Below are 17,074 nucleotides of genomic sequence, written 5' to 3' on the forward strand. Positions count from 1 at the left end.
GATCTCACATGTTTTCTAGGAAGCATCCTTTGGCTTGCTGGCTGTCTTGTATGTTGTCTGTTTTTGCAGGTACAATTCTTTGTAACTTTCTTTTGGGAGAACCAGCAATTTCTGTATTCAAAAACTCCAGTTCTCTTCTTCTTGCAACAGGAGTTTGGTAGGTGTTCTTTGTATATATATCACAATAACAAATAGCTTCTATTAAATTTTCATGTACCTCATTTTCTCAAGTTTGGTAGGGGTTCTTTGTATATGTATCACAATAACAAATACTTTTTATTAAATTTTCACGTACCTCATTTTCTCAAGTTTGGTAGGTGCTCTTTGTATATGTATCACAATAACAAATATTGTTTATTAAATTTTCACTTACCTCATTTTCTCAAGTTTGGTAGGTGCTCTTTGTATATGTATCACAATAACAAATATTGTTTATTAAATTTTCACGTACCTCATTTTCTCAAGTTTGGTAGGTGCTCTTTGTGTATGTATCACAATAACAAATATTGTTTATTAAATTTTCACGTACCTCATTTTCTCAAGTTTGGTAGGTGCTCTTTGTGTATGTATCACAATAACAAATATTGTTTATTAAATTTTCACGTACCTCATTTTCTCAAGTTTGGTAGGTGCTCTTTGTATATGTATCACAATAACAAATAGTTTTTATTAAATATCCATGTACCTCATTTCATTATGTCTTCAGTGTTATTTAAATGACCTACCAAAATATTATAAGGAACTGAAGGCAAATCAATGAATACACTATAGTTTAGTCAGGACTATTGTCCTGTTGTGGGGTTATTGCTCATTGTATGGTGTAGTGAATAAATGTGACAAATAACATGAACAACTGGTTGTTTTTCATGCAATGTTTTCACATAGAGTTTTTACACTGAAATATATACTGTGTGTCAACTCACATTTAAGTATTACATTTAAAAAAGTAGATTTTTCAGTGAAGATTTCATAAACACAGAAGAAGCTAAACTGATGCTGTTTATATAATTGATGCAAGAAATTAATGTGTGAAAAAGATGTATTATAAGAATATGCTTCATATTGTTAAGCTACTTTCTTTCCATGTCACTGGCCTTTAGACATCTATCACCCAAGTTTATGGGGTTTTACACAAGTTGTATGATGTTGTCATGTGGTAAAAGTCCTCCACCAATAGGAGGGCAACACACTTCTGTGTGCACTAGCTCTCTATGCATTTTGCTGATGAATCTTCATTTTTTTTCCTTAGCACTGAGCACTACAGATATGTTTTCATTTCTTTCACTAACTGATATTTGCACTGTTAGCGAAACTTAGTTTTTGTTTTCTTTCTTTAAAATTAACTCAAAAATGAACGTGTTTTCCTTTTCTCTTGTGTGAATGAAGAATTTATTCATACAGGTTACATTTTTAGTGTGACTTTCTGATTGAAGAATATTTAATGGTTGCTCAGCAGGTTGTTGGATTGATTGTGAAAAGTAACCCTTCAGTACCTTCATGTGTCCTTTCCCTTAAGTTTGAGGGGAGACTAGGTACAATGACTTTAATTTGTTGCTCACTCCTACTGATTTTGCCTTGGGAACATAACTTCCTAATTTCTGTTTCTATTCCTTTGATTATTTTATTATTTAATTATTCTTCATGTGAGACTTGCAAATGAAGGTTAAGGCTGATAGACAGTGTATTCCCACCACAATGTAGGTCCTACTTCTTCAGTCACCTCCAAAACCTAGGATACATTTTATATCCCACATTATAGCCTGTATAGGGGATCCATTCAGTTGGTGTAACATTTTTTATTTTTGTGTAGGCTTGTTTTTTTTTATAACAACTTATTATTATTAGTCATAGCTTTGGAATTGCTGTTTTTAATGCAGTCCTTCTGTATTAATATTATATGTGTGTGTAAATCTTGTTCACTGAGGCCTTAAATTTTCTACAAATTACATGACTGGTGCTATAATGTAACACTACTTAGTTAAGGTAATGAGAAAAATACCGAAGCTTCGAGTAGCATGATCTCAACAATATTAGTAAAGCCTAGGCAACAGTGTAATTGCAAACACAATGTATTGAAAAGAAACTGTATTTATTAGTTATAAAATGAATCTTCGTAAAGAAAATTGTTAACTAAAATATTATGTTTTAAAAGGTGACACTATTCCAAAACATCAGATCATAGGTTACTGATAAATTGGTTTTTGTTATGTATTTTTATTATTTTTAACCAGAAGTGGTTGTTATTGCAGTTAGCAAAATAAAGTAAAAAATGTGATTAAATTAGATAGAAAGACACTAAATGTATGAAATGTTATTAAATTATATTGAAAGACACTAGATGTATGAAATGTTGTTAAATTATATTGAAAGACACTAGATGTATGAAATGTTAAGTTATATTGAAAGACACTAGATGTATGAAATAATAAAGAAAAGTGAAAATCTTAAGAGGAAGCTTGAGTATTTTTAAGATGTTTCACAACAAATGTTGTAACCTAAAAAGTAAATAAATTTTTTTAGTTGAACTGAGATACTTGTTAGTTTCCTGCAGTTTTGGTGAATATTCCCACTGTAAATTAACTAAGATACTTGTTAGTTTCCTGCAGTTTTGGTGAATATTCCCACTGTAAATGAACTAAGATACTTGTTAGTTTCCTGCAGTTTTGGTGAATATTCCCACTGTAAATGAACTAAGGTACTTGTTAGTTTTCTGCAGTTTTGGTGAATATTCCCATTGTAAATGAACTAAGATTCTTGTTAGTTTTCTGCAGTTTGAGTAAATATTCTCATTGTAAATGAACTAAGATACTTGTTAGTTTCCTGCAGTTTGAGTGAATATTCTCATTGTAAATGAACTAAGATACTTGTTAGTTTCCTGCAGTTTGGGTGAATATTCCCATTGTAAATGAACTAAGATACTTGTTAGTTTCCTGCAGTTTTGGTGAATATTCCCACTGTAAAATGGAAATCAAATCATGGAACTGATGACATTACAAATAAAATAATAATATAATAATAGAAATACATGACAAACACTACAGTAATAAATAGAAATACATGACAAACACTACAATAATAAATAGAAATACATGACAAACACTAGAGTAATAAAACTGTACATTTTTATTAGTTTCTTTCTCTCTGAAGTTGATTTTTGATATAAATAATTTATAACTTGTTGAAACCTCAGTTTGAATGTGAAGAGAAGGATGGCAACCTTTCAAAATATAAATTTTATATTTTTATATATTTAAACATCCTGTTTAGCAGTAGTTTCAATAAAATTCTACAGAGAAAAATTTGATAAATCTGTGATGTTATTTTGTTCAGTACTGAATCATTTAGTGGTTATGAAAGATGGATAGTAAATATAGGAAAATAATGATATCCATTCTTGATGATGAGAAATCCACTTGAAATAAAAATGTATATTAAAACAGCTGGTATGGGTGTTAACACTTTTTGTGATAAAAGTTTTAATACCCACACCAGCTGTTCTGAGATGCAATGATATCCATTGCATGTTTACTACACTCTAACATAAAATTGTATGTCTCAGTGAAACATTTTTGAGTTTTATGGTGTTAATTTTATCATTTACTAAAAGTGTTACCAAATTTGTATTGTTAGTGAAGTTAACTTTTTTTACAAAACAGTATGCTTGAGCATATTATTCATCTTTATTTATAAGTAGTTAACAAACATAATCTACTTAACAGGGAAGTTGTTAAGCTTATAATGCAGGTTTAAATGTTTATTCTCTCTTTCCTGTTAGGCCTATATGTAATAAAGATAGCAAAATTAAGTTTCAGTTTTTGTATGTTTGTCAAGGTTGTAGGATAAAGTAATTCATTGCCACATTTAGGAATGTGATTTAAAAATTTATTACTTTTCAGGTACTTAATGTTCTACTTACCCCTTGACTTACCTTATAAGGTGTGCAAGTTCCTGCCAGTGAAATTGGTGTTAGCTGCAGTGAATGAGGTGTACAGGTGTAAAAAAGTCCATGATGGTGTAGCACATGCTTCCATGTTATACCCAACTGGATATCTGACCATGATTATTGCAGGCATAATTAAAGGTGGGTAGAAACTTAATTTTACCAAAAAATACTTAAAATTATCAAGTTTATGATTAGAAGTAAAATATTCTGAATAGGAAAATAAGTTGAATGATTTTTGTTTCTTTTATTTTTTATTAACAAAATAACAAAAACAAAGTAGAGACAGTTTATAGTCATGTAGTTTTGTTAAATATGTTATTTGTGGTTTTGTTTCTGGAATTTTTTCTGTGAATAGCTAATACCGAGACTCTTCAGGCTGTCTTAGATTTAATAGACTTAGTATTGGTTGAGTTGTTTATATTAACAAGTTGCCTGACCACAAGAGAACTGAATTAAGTGGTGATACATAATTTTTAATTAGTTGTATGTATGTTACAATACGTCAAAATTAGTGAAGTATTTTTAACCTTATTTATTTATTAATATTAACATCAGTTAGTTCTTATTGGACAAATTTGGGTTTAAAGAGGCAATGAACCAGTTATTTTTTATTTATTATTCTCCTTCAACATTTCTGTGTACATTTTTATTTACCATTGCAACATGGTAACAAGCTCACGTGAAGGAGAAACACAACTCAAAAAATTTTATAAAGTAACAAACAGTAAGAAAATATTTCAAGACGTTATTAACAATATCTCTAATGTACAACATAAACAAGGCATGGGTCATGATTTATTTCTTACATAAGCCACTGTTTTTCATGCAGTGTGATGGATAAGATATAATTTGTGTATAGTTAGGCTGTATGTGGAATATCCTGTTTGCTGTCTCAATCTTCAACAACTTTCAAACCTTAATGCAATGAAATGAGAATGAATTATAAATATCAAAGGTTAAAAATTGTCACGTGGATTGCACTGTGAAGCATATTTTATAACCTGAAATAAATTTTATATATGATTTGTGAATATCTGTAATTGGTCTTGACATTTTTGTTTTATAGTTTTAATTTTGTAAACTTCTAAACTGTACTAAACTAAATGTGATATCAGTATGTTAACATCTATGATTTTTGCATACTAAATGTGATATCAGTATGTTAACATCTATGATTTTTACATACTAAATGTGATATTAGTATGTTAGCGTCTATGATTTTTACATGCTAAACCTGATATTAGTATGTTAACATCTATGATTTTTACATGCTAAACGTGATATTAGTATGTTAACATCTATGATTTTTAAATGCTAAACGTGATATTAGTATGTTAACGTCTATGATTTTTACATGCTAAACGTGATATTAGTATGTTAGCGTCTATGATTTTTACATGCTAAGCGTGATATTAGTATGTTGCGTCTATGATTTTACATGCTAAACGTGATATTAGTATGTTAGCGTCTATGATTTTTACATGCTAAACGTGATATTAGTATGTTAAAGTCTATGATTTTTACATGCTAAACGTGATATTAGTATGTTAACGTCTATGATTTTTACATGCTAAACGTGATATTAGTATGTTAGCGTCTATGATTTTTACATGCTAAACGTGATATTAGTATGTTAACGTCTATGATTTTTACATGCTCAACGTGATATTAGTATGTTAACGTCTATGATATTTACATGCTAAACGTGATATTAGTATGTTAACGTCTATGATTTTTACTTGCTAAACGTGATATTAGTATGTTAACGTCTATGATTTTTACATGCTGAATGTGACATTAGTATATTAACATCTATGATTTTTACATACTAAACGTGATATTAGTATGTTAACATCTATGATTTTTACATGCTAAACGTGATATTAGTATGTTAACGTCTATGATTTTTACATACTAAACGTGATATTAGTATGTTAACGTCTGATTTTTACATACTAAACGTGATATTAGTATGTTAACATCTATGATTTTTACATGCTGAATGTGACATTAGTATGTTAATATCTATGATTTTTACATGCTGAATGTGACATTAGTATGTTAATATCTATGATTTTTACATGCTAAACGTGACATTAGTATGTTAACATCTATGATTTTTACATGCTAAACGTGACATTAGTATGTTAATATCTATGATTTTTACATGCTAAATGTGATATTAGTATGTTAACACCTATGATTTTTACATACTAAATGTGATATTAGTATGTTAACATCTATGATTTTTACATGCTAAATGTGATATTAGTATGTTAACATCTATGATTTTTACATGCTAACTGTGATATTAGTCTGTTAACAACATAGATGTTTAATATTATTCTCATAGACATAATTTTCAGTGCATGTCACAAGGTTATTAAGTTACATTCATACTTGAATTAAACTTTTTTCTTTTCATGGTATACCAGTAAATATAGCATAAAAACTTAGCTTTTATTCCATATTTTAGTAATATATGATGTTCATGTTTTTAAAAAAGGTCTAGAAATTGTTAGTAGTTCCCTCTGATGCTATAGTATTTAAAACTAATAGAAAGTTGAGGTTTTTTCCTATCAAATGGCATATATTATATTACATTAGTTTATATATAGATAACTTTCAGTTTCTCTTCTGGTTCAGCTCTTGTTCCCTTAACAAATACATTGATGGTATTAACTGAATTTGTAATAGCTCTTGTTGTATCATTAAAAAGCTAGACAAATTGTGGTAGTTATAGGAAATTGTCTGATTTTTACATGTTATTATTCTGCATTCTTTGTTGCATTATTTAATTTGTTAAAAAAGTATTTAGTGCAGTCGTGCCAATAGTGTAAAATAATAGGGCTAAGTGTCATCAACAGTTGACAGTAAAACAAAAACCCTGGTAAGTACTTTATATCTTGTGTTTCTTGTATATTCTTTATGTATTATTATTATTGTAAAAGCAACTAGAATGTACAAATGGGAGATTTTTATCTTTGATTATGTTAAGGTTAGAATAGGTGAAGTAAATAATAATAGTATATAATAATATCAGAGGATGGTTAAATAATGTTTTAAAAATGCTACATTAATTCTATAGATTAACTTCATCTAACTACTATAGGTTTACTTCATCTAAACACTGTTTATGAACTCATATGGAGCTTGTTTCTCTATACACCATTTTAACCAGAGATGTGCCATTAATACCCATATTCTCTTCTCTCTCACACTCTGAATTACGTGAAACTTGCATGAAATTATTAGTTTCAGCTTCAAAAAACATATATACTTTGGTGTAGTTTTTCTTTTAGTTTTTTTATACCATTAAATTACTAAAGTTTTATTGAGAAACATTTTTGAAAAACATTAAAAGTACTTCATCTTAAATTTTATATTTTATTGTAGTTCACAAAATGACATCTGTGCATATCCAGTCAGTTAATTTCATTTAATGTATTGTTTCTTTTGACACTGCTTTTCAATGCAGTAGTAATTGTTTCAGCTCTAAATCATGAAAAATACCACAGAAACAATTTTTTTTTATTTAACCTAATGTTTCAAATTATCATCAGGTCAGTCTGGCTAAAAATATTTTTGGTCAATACAAATTTACCTCTAATAAATATAGTTTATTTTCTATAAATAAGCAGTTTTTTTTAATTCCACTGTTTGACACTTAATATATATTTGAGTCATGAGAATGTCCTGCTGTCATCCACTGTACTTGCTAAGTAGTATAACACTTAACTGATGTCATATCATAAACAAAATTTGTATAGCTTTCAAACAAATAAAATAAAAATAAGTAGACCTGTAGTTTGTTCTTGAGTCTCATAACTTCACGTTAGGTTTTCTTGTTCCTCATAGCAGGAGTTAGTTAGGCCTTGTCAGTTTCTCAAAACCTTAAGCTACTTTTCATACAACTTAATTTACTGTACATTGATGTAAATAGTTTTTAATTTAGTCTATCCAGTGGTATGTGAACTTTGACTGTAGCCAGTCTCATAACTGAGCTTCATCAGTAGTTGTTGAAATAATGTGATGCAAGGTCCAACAAGGGTAAACTTTAATAATGATACCAGTGAAAGAGAAAGAAAAACCATATGAGAAAGAAAACGTGGATAATTATAGTATCAGGGGCTAATAATTATAGTATCAGGGGCTAATAATTTCTTAGAAAATATAAACTAATTATTTTTCAATGACAGAGACAGTGAATTTTTAAGTGTGTTGTTTACAGACTACAAAGATATATAGAACTGTAAGTTAGATACTTTTTCATTTTTTCTTGCACATCACATTATGTGAGTATAAGAAAATATCAATTCTGAAATGTTAGTGAATTAAGAACTGTTGGTGTAGGTTTTTAATTGTTATTTTTACTTAAATTTTGAAACTTTATATGCAGGTTTGCACTGGACATCTGAAAGGTCTCACTGGTTTTAATAATAGCAAAATATAATGTAGCATAATTTAGAAGTATTACATGAGACATTATATTTCTTAACTAAATTATAAACTCATTTAGTTCTCAACTAGACAGCATTAATAATTCTATTTAGATTTTGTCTTTTAATCTTGCATTGTATTATATGAGAAGAGGTTATTTAATTAATGTTCATATTAATGCTTAATATTAACTCTTTAACACACTTTCCTTAGCATCAATTTACTGTTTTCTCTGTAATTGCTGTTTGTTTGTTTCAATTTATATGATTGTGTATATTGTTTATGTCCAGCTAATTTCATGTGAAATAAAACTTCATGAGTAATGATAAGTTTCTTTTTGTATAAGTTAGGAGCAAAACATAAACTATTTTTATTACTCTTTGCACTGCTATTAGGAAATGGAGAAGCTATCTTGATATTACTGGAAAGGCTGTTCAGAGGGGTATGGACTCCATCTGCTGTTGAATGTATGCAACCAAGCTTGTGAGTTTTCTTCTTATATAATTAATTAGAGATTTATTATTTTATATTATCCCTATTTTGTTGTAACAAAAGTCTTTTCTTCTTCATTCTTCCCATTTCTGGTTTTTTTATCCTTCAGCATTTACATCAAAGTATGAAATAATTATTAAAATAAAATGTGTTTCTTGTCAAACAGTAATTGTTTTAATGTATTTAAAAAAACAACTAAAATGGTGGAAAAATTTAATATTTTATGTACAAAAACTTTTCAGTTCTAAGGTGTATACAATTTAATCTTTAACCCTAAAATGTACACAATAGTTTTAGCCCCAAGATGTATACAATTTTCTTTTTTAGTCCTAAGATGTATACAGTTTTCTTTTTTAGTCCTAAGATGTATACAATTTTCTTTCTTAGTCCTAAGATTTATACAATTTTATTTTTTTAGTCTTAAGATGTATACAGTTTTCTTTTTTAGTCCTAAGATGTATACAATTTTCTTTCTTAGTCCTAAGATTTATACAATTTTATTTTTTTAGTCTTAAGATGTATACAATTTTCTTTTTTAGTCCTAAGATGTATACAATTTTCTTTTTTTAGTCCTAAGATGTATACAGTTTTTTTTAGTCTTAAGATGTATACAGTTTATTTTTAGTCTTAAGATGTATACAATTTTCTTTTTTAGTCCTAAGATGTATACAGTTTCTTTTTTTTAGTCTTAAGATGTATGGAATTTTCTGTTTTAGCCCTAAGATTATACAGTTTTCAGTTTTTTTATTTCTAAGATGTATACAATTTTTTTTAGCCTTAAGATGTATACATTTTTTTAGTCCTAAGATATATATACAGCTTTCTTTTTTAACCTTACGATGTATACATTTTTTTAGTCCTAAGATATATATACAGCTTTCTTTTTGAACCTTACGATGTATACAATTTTGATTTTTAGTCCTACCAAAGCTTGTGCAGCTGCATCCATCATTTTTGTGGTGAATAAGAAAACAAACCTGATTTCTGCACCTTCTTCTCTTGTTTACCTTGGAATTGCCATCTTTTTTGTTTATTTTAAACTGTCTTCTATTCTTCTGGGCATTCACGATCCTTTTCTACCTTTTGAAAACCTCTTCTGTGCTGTCTTCATGGGCGGTATATGTGATGCTCTTGGTCATGCAGTTCCTGCTGTTAAAGGAGAGCATATACCTATAAAAGTTGATTCTACCAAAATGGGAAGACTGAATCTGGGAGAAAGAAGGATTAAAGAGTTGAAACTAGTCACGTGTGACTAAGGTAATGACCAAAGCTAAGCTTTTTTTAAAACTTAACAGATTTAATACTTTTCTTAAACATTTTAAAGTAAATTCCTTTGGCATTTTGACTTTTAAATACATTGTTTACATTTGTTTGTTTTTTATATTTGAAAATTTGCATACATTTTCTTATGTACTTACAGTAACAGCATGTTTTCATATTACTGTTAAACATGTTTAAACACCTACTGCACGTGTTATTAGTATAATGTTTATAATCAATACCTTTCACACAGTTCATAGCTGTGAAATATTTGGAATTACTGTAACTAGTTAGAGTAATATCCAATATTGTTATGCCTCTAATTTATCAAACCTTTTTAGCAGTGCTCCAATTGTTTAGGGTAATACAGGGTTCTCGTTAACCCAAACTCTTGGGTCTCTTATGCAAACCAGATTCAAAGAACACAAAAAGTCACCTTCACACGTTTTCAAATACTGCAAATCAAATAAACACAACATAACCATAGAAAACACCCAAATACTAAATGAAGAAACAAATATAAACAAATGCAAAATTAAAGAAGCCTTACTTATACAACAACTCCAAATAAACCAATACAAAGGAACATCTTTATACCTATATTACTAAATATAATCAAACATCTAAGCACACCTCCTACATTCCTACACTCAGTTACACAACCCTCTTCAAACATGTGGTCAGCTATCAGTCAGTCCTATTAGTCCTAAGATATATATATATACAGCTTTCTTTTTGAACCTTACGATGTATACAATTTTGTTTTTTAGTCCTACCAAAGCTTGTGCAGCTGCATCCATCATTTTTGTGGTGAATAAGAAAACAAACCTGATTTATGCACCTTCTTCTCTTGTTTACCTTGGAATTGCCATCTTTTTTGTTTATTTTAAACAAACTATTTTTTTTTATTTTTTTTCTTTCTTTGTGAACCTGACAATGACCGAAGAAGGTCGAAACGTTGTTTGCTCCTCAACATAAAAATTTTTCTCAACCCAAACCAGCTGTTTTTACATATATATTTTCATGACATTTAATGTAAATTACTAATTATAATGTTATCATTACTCAGGCAAAGCATGATTTACATAGCTTTCAATTTTGCTTAATTATAGAGCCACCAAAATTGAAAATCAGACTCCACTCCCACATCCTCTCTTTCAGGATTTGTTAATAATTCTCTCTTACGTTTAGTAGTATATTACTTATAACTGATAGAAAGCCAAGGTTTTCATTTATCAAATAATATATTATATTGTTTTCTCCAAAGAGAATTGTAACTTTCTCTTTCAGTACAAGTTTCATTCCATGGGAAGCATATCGACTAGCCGATGAATTTGTAAAGGGTTTTGTTGCAAAGTTAGAAAACTAGAAAAATTATGATAGTTATGGACTGTTGTTTTCTTTTGCATGTTATTATTTGATGTTTTTTTGCTACGTTAGTTAATTAAATAGAAATTGTTGAGTGCAGTACTATCATTATTATAAAAAAGAATGTCCAGGTAAGTACTTTGTTTCTTATATGTATTCATTATTTTAAAAGTAAGTGAAATATAAAAAGAGAAAACTTTTAGGTCAGGTAAAGTAAAATACATAATAATAATAAACAATAATTTTTATAAAGTACATGTGCAAGTATTGTGTGTTATGTAATTCAATACCATATTGTGAGCTGCATACTCACCAGGTTAGGTTATATACAATTTTTAACTGAAATATTTTACATGTCAGAAGAACAAGGAAAAATTTCAATTTTTGAGTGACAAATTCATTAAAATAAAAGCACACTTTTGAAAGTAATTATTTATTTATTATTTGGAATAAAAAATTCCCCTTTTAATAGCTTAAACATGTGTTTTATCTTTAAATTGATACAGTGGCTCTAGTAACTTTAACAAAAATTGACCAAATTTATTCTCTTCACTCCCCTTGACCTTCTTGTAAGTAATAAGTTTGTTACAATATTTTGTCATTATATGATAACATTTCATTGTTACATCCTTTTAATGTTTTCAAAACGAGACCCGAAACTTAAGTGCTTTCTGAAGATTAGTCAACTATTTGAAATGTGCTCATCTTTTGGGTCTTGATTTAAAAGTTTTACAACTTTTGTAGGTGATCCTGTGTGCTGCCTATTTAATCATCGTTACATCCTGTTACCCATAGTTCCTACAGATATTTTGTTCTGTACATAACCTTTTTGTTTGAACTAATATCATGCCTGAAGAAGACTAACCAGTACTCTGTTTATCCCTAGCAGTATGTATTAACTGTTTATATTATGCTTACAAATTCTTGTGTCTTATATAGATACAAGACATTCAGTAGTTAGGAAGTATCAGATTTTACTATGTTATGAAACTGTTTGTTATATGATAACAGACAAAACATTCAGTGGTTAAGAAGTATCAGGTTTTATATTTTATGAAGCTGTTTATTGTATGATAACAGACGAAACATTCAGTGGTTAGAAAGTATCAGGTTTTATATTTGATTTTGAATAAAGTGTTCCAAGGTCACTTCATACTACACTCTGTATTTATTTTGTTAACAAACTAGTATTGAAAATTTTTTTATTAAAACTTGTAGAAGGTTGAAAGTTTGAGATCAATTTGCATTACAGATTGTTCACTCTTAATTTTCTAATGTACAAACCTTTCAAATCTATTGCATGAACGTTCAAGAAAGTTTCAATTGCCACCTTATCCATATGAATATAAAAGAACATTTCATTACATTTAATGATTGGTGTTAAATGAATAACATGTTGTATAACAATAACTTATGTAATGTTTTCATTGTTATGATTATGAGTAGACTTAAAATTTATTGTTTTTTTCATTTATTTAGATTACTAAGACATGGCTAGTCTGTTGTGACATGTGTTTCAACTGTCCTTATTTTAATTTTCTACCAAATTAAAAAAAGAAAACTGTCTTAAAGAAAATGGAGTAGTAAGTATTGATGTTTTGCACTCACTCAAGATGGTTGGTTGGTTTGTTTATGATTAGCTTTAATTAAATGTACATGTTCAGTATTGTATTGTTAACCAACTGATCTATTTATTTATAGTCTCAAGACATCGTATGCAAATTTTATTATTTAAATGTAAGAGCACTGTTTTGTTTTATAAGATCTGTGATGCCAAAAGTAAAGTGCTATCTAATGATGCATACATCACTTTTATTCTGGGAGTTAAATCAAAGAAATGTTATGACACTTGTGGTTTTTGTTGCACACAGAAGTTATTAGCAGATTAAGTGTTTGAAAGTAGACATGTTAAGCTTAAATATTAACATTATCTTATGTGTATGTAGTGTTTTAAATTCTCATGTACTCATCACAATAAACTTGTGAGAAGATAATATAACATCAATACTACACATCTATTGTTCTTAATTGTTCAGTGGACAAGCTTTTTATAGACAATGTAATCATTTCTTTCACCACTGAAATTAAAAATTTGGGAAAGAAAAAAATCTATTTTGACTACTTATGGGTGATGGAATTTCCCTGAAACCAGTTTACTTCTATAATAATTGTGCCATCAAATAGTATTGGGATCCATGTTTTTTTTCAACAAAATTCATGTTTGGAAGATGAAATAAAAACTGAAGAATTCATTCTAACACAGTAAAATAAAGAAAAAACTGAAAAAAGGTTAACTAAAAATCCTTTTTGATTACTGTGATCTGTAAATTGTAAGATTTTTGGTGCTTTGTGCTCAAAAGTATTTTGGAGTATAATGGTTGTTGCATCAGTGTAAGTTATTGTCTTAATATATGTGTGTTAATATAAGAAACATCATGTTGAGTTTTAAAACATGATTCTTGGCATCTTCTCATTCAAATTAGCAACTAATAATGAAACACAGAATGTATATTTACTCATTACTGTCATAGTGAACAGCAGAAAGAGTTTTTATTTTGACATTTCATGATGATGAGAAACTCACTTGAAGTAAAAATGTGTTCTTAAGATGGCTGGTATGGGTATTAAAACTTTAATTAAAATAACATACAGTACAACGTTTAAACCTTCTTAGGTAATCTTCAGATTAAAGTTCTGTACTTTATCTTAATATCCATACCGGCAGTCTTGAGAATATATTATTTTGATATTTGCTTCTTCAGCCAGATGATATTTCTTTTAAAAGATATTCTTTATGAGTTTATTACAATGGATAAGAATCATTGTAAATTTCTGGTTGTTTTATGACTTTAATCTCAGTTATTTTAAACACAAAAGTACTGTTTAAAACCTCACTTGCAAATCAGTTCAGTTGGCCCCATGGATTTATCTGATTAGAAAAGTTTGAATCAATGCATTACTGCAAAATATTCTTCATACTTTAAGCTGTAGATTTGTTATAAGAGTGACATTCAGTCTCTCAGCATGAATAGTGGATGGTAGGGTGCTACTAACTGGCTACCTTCCCTCTAGTCACTAGTTCAAAATTAGGGATGACAGCCAGTCAGCCTTAAATACAAATACATCTGAGTGTAAACCAAAAAAATAGTGACAATATTCTGTTTTGCTAACTGAAGTAAATTTGTTCTTGAAAACAGAGGTTTAAAATAAGAAATATTAGTGTACTTCTATGAAGCTTGTATGTAAATTTAATATTTTGTTCAATATGAAAAGTACTGTATTAGTCAGTATTGTTAGAAATTGTTCCTGATTTATATTTATAATAAATTTTAATTTATTATTAACTTGTGAAAAGGGAAATTTACCACAACCTTTATCAAACTCAAATTTTGAGAGACAGGGTTTTAAAGTAAAAACACGGAATTTTTTATTAAATGTATGTTTTTTACAATGTAGGGAATGTTTTCAGTATTTTATTTCATTCTGGTACTGTACTTTTACAGGAACCTGTGTCTCATGTGTGTAATTGCTCATTAAAAGAATTTATTATTATCTCCTGTGTGTTGTTCTTCAGAGCGTAGAGTTCTCTACAACATGTTAAGGAGAAATGTCTTAACATATTGGGTGTTTTAATAAAGCAGTCTTGCACAGCAGATATTTATTGTTTTAATAAAGCAGTCTTGCACAGTAGATATTTATTGTTTTAATAAAGCAGTCTTGCACAGTAGATATTTATTGTTTTAATAAAGCAGTCTTGCAAAGTAGATATTTATTGTTTTAATAAAGCAGTCTTGCACAGTAGATATTTATTCCATAATTTCTGTACAAAATCTCTTATTTAAATGAAAATTTCAGTTACTTTTTCCATGCAACTATTACATAGTGTTATATGTAACATTGGTAGTGAACACAAAAATCCACAAAATGTTATATGTAACATTGGTAGTGAACACAAAAATCCACAAAGTGTTATATGTAACATTGGTAGTGAACACAAAAATCCACAAAATGTTATATGTAACATTGGTAGTGAACACAAAAATCCACAAAGTGTTATATGTAACATTGGTAATGAACACAAAAATCCACAAAGTGTTATATGTAACATTGGTAATGAACACAAAAATCCACAAAGTGTTATATGTAACATTGGTAATGAACACAAAAATCCACAAAGTGTTATATGTAACATTGGTAGTGAACACAAAAATCCACAAAGTGTTATATGTAACATTGGTAGTGAACACAAAAATCCACAAAATGTTATATGTAACATTGGTAGTGAACACAAAAATCCACAAAGTGTTATATGTAACATTGGTAGTGAACACAAAAATCCACAAAGTGTTATATGTAACATTGGTAATGAACACAAAAATCCACAAAGTGTTATATGTAACATTGGTAATGAACACAAAAATCCACAAAGTGTTATATGTAACATTGGTAATGAACACAAAAATCCACTACTGATAATCTGTCTAATGAACTATGTTGAAAATGGAGATGTGGAAAAAGTTCTGTTTTTACTATCTTGTTTACAAAAATACTTTTAACTGTACTTGTATAAAACACAAAATAAATACAAGGTTTTAATGCAAACAATTAAAAAGAAAAAACCTTAAGATAAATACACACTTCCACATACTTATTAGAAGTTAGTTAAAAGATTTTAAAAGAAATTGGAAAATATTTCTCAACTCTTTTAGCAGGAGATTGCTGATTATTTTGTGAGGAAAAAAATTTTATTCTCACAAGTTTAAGAACCCAATATTTTTATTTAATTACTTGAGTGACCTGCATTCAATAAGTTACCATGAAAATACTTGGTTGTCAAGGATCTAAACAATAACAGGAACTATGAAAATACTTGGTTGTCAAGGATCTAAACAATAACAGGAACTATGAAAATACTTGGTTGTCAAGGATCTAAACAATAACAGAACTATGGAAATACTTGGTTGTCAAGGATCTAAACAATAACAGAACTATGGAAATACTTGGTTGTGAAGGATCTAAACAATGACAGGAACTATGAAAATACTTGGTTGTAAAGGATCTAAACAATAACAGAACTATGGAAATACTTGGTTGTCAAGGATCTAAACAATAACAGAACTATGGAAATACTTGGTTGTCAAGGATCTAAACAATAACAGGAACTATGAAAATACTTGATTGTCAAGGGTCTGAACAGAAACTGTAGCTCTAAACAATCAGTAGTGAAAGAACAACACGAGATAATCCATTTTCAAGTTTTAAAAGGACTAATTATATTAAAGTTTAGTTTTCTCTAAATTATTTGGCTGGCTATTAAAAATATATAGAGAATGATACTTACTAGTTATTAAACAGTTTGGAATTAGAATAACATATTGTATATCATTAAATACAGTTCCAAGCGTGATGATATATAGTAATTTTTGTGTTTTAAGTTTTTCTGAAGAAGGAAACAAAATGATAATATGTAACATAATTCATTTAAGATCTAAAGAGATCATTTGACAGTTTGAACCGTTCAGACATTCAAGACATTTTGAAAGTATTATGCCCATTATTGACAAATGAAGC

The 17,074-nt window shown here is 28.5% G+C and overlaps 1 protein-coding gene across 2 annotated transcripts; it reads left to right on the forward strand.

The window, feature by feature from the left end:
- On the forward strand, positions 1-15,055 carry LOC143248520 (trimeric intracellular cation channel type 1B.1-like). Of its 2 annotated transcripts, XR_013027032.1 has the most exons (6): positions 1-157; positions 3,897-4,081; positions 8,779-8,866; positions 9,795-10,132; positions 12,248-12,391; positions 12,983-15,055. XR_013027032.1 is itself a non-coding variant. In XM_076496940.1 (5 exons), exons 1-4 carry the CDS (start codon positions 9-11, stop codon positions 10,129-10,131), a joined length of 759 nt encoding a protein of 252 aa, XP_076353055.1. In that variant the 5' UTR covers positions 1-8; the 3' UTR covers position 10,132; positions 12,983-15,055. The 2 variants fall into 2 exon arrangements, 1 of the variants encoding a protein (XP_076353055.1); XM_076496940.1 differs by lacking the exon at positions 12,248-12,391.
- The last annotated feature ends 2,019 nt before the right edge of the window (positions 15,056-17,074 follow it).

This window comes from Tachypleus tridentatus, chromosome 4 (genome assembly GCF_004210375.1).
Source record: "Tachypleus tridentatus isolate NWPU-2018 chromosome 4, ASM421037v1, whole genome shotgun sequence".
NCBI classification, from domain to species: Eukaryota; Metazoa; Arthropoda; class Merostomata; order Xiphosura; family Limulidae; genus Tachypleus; species Tachypleus tridentatus.

Excerpts from the sequence above, each read along its gene's own strand:
- LOC143248520 (XM_076496940.1), top strand. The coding sequence starts at position 9 with ATGTTTTCTAGGAAGCATCCTTTGGCTTGCTGGCTGTCTTGTATGTTG. Across the intron at positions 4,082-8,778 it reads TATTGCAGGCATAATTAAAG|GAAATGGAGAAGCTATCTTG; the intron begins GTGGGTAGAAAC and ends CACTGCTATTAG. Across the intron at positions 8,867-9,794 it reads GAATGTATGCAACCAAGCTT|TCCTACCAAAGCTTGTGCAG; the intron begins GTGAGTTTTCTT and ends TTTGATTTTTAG.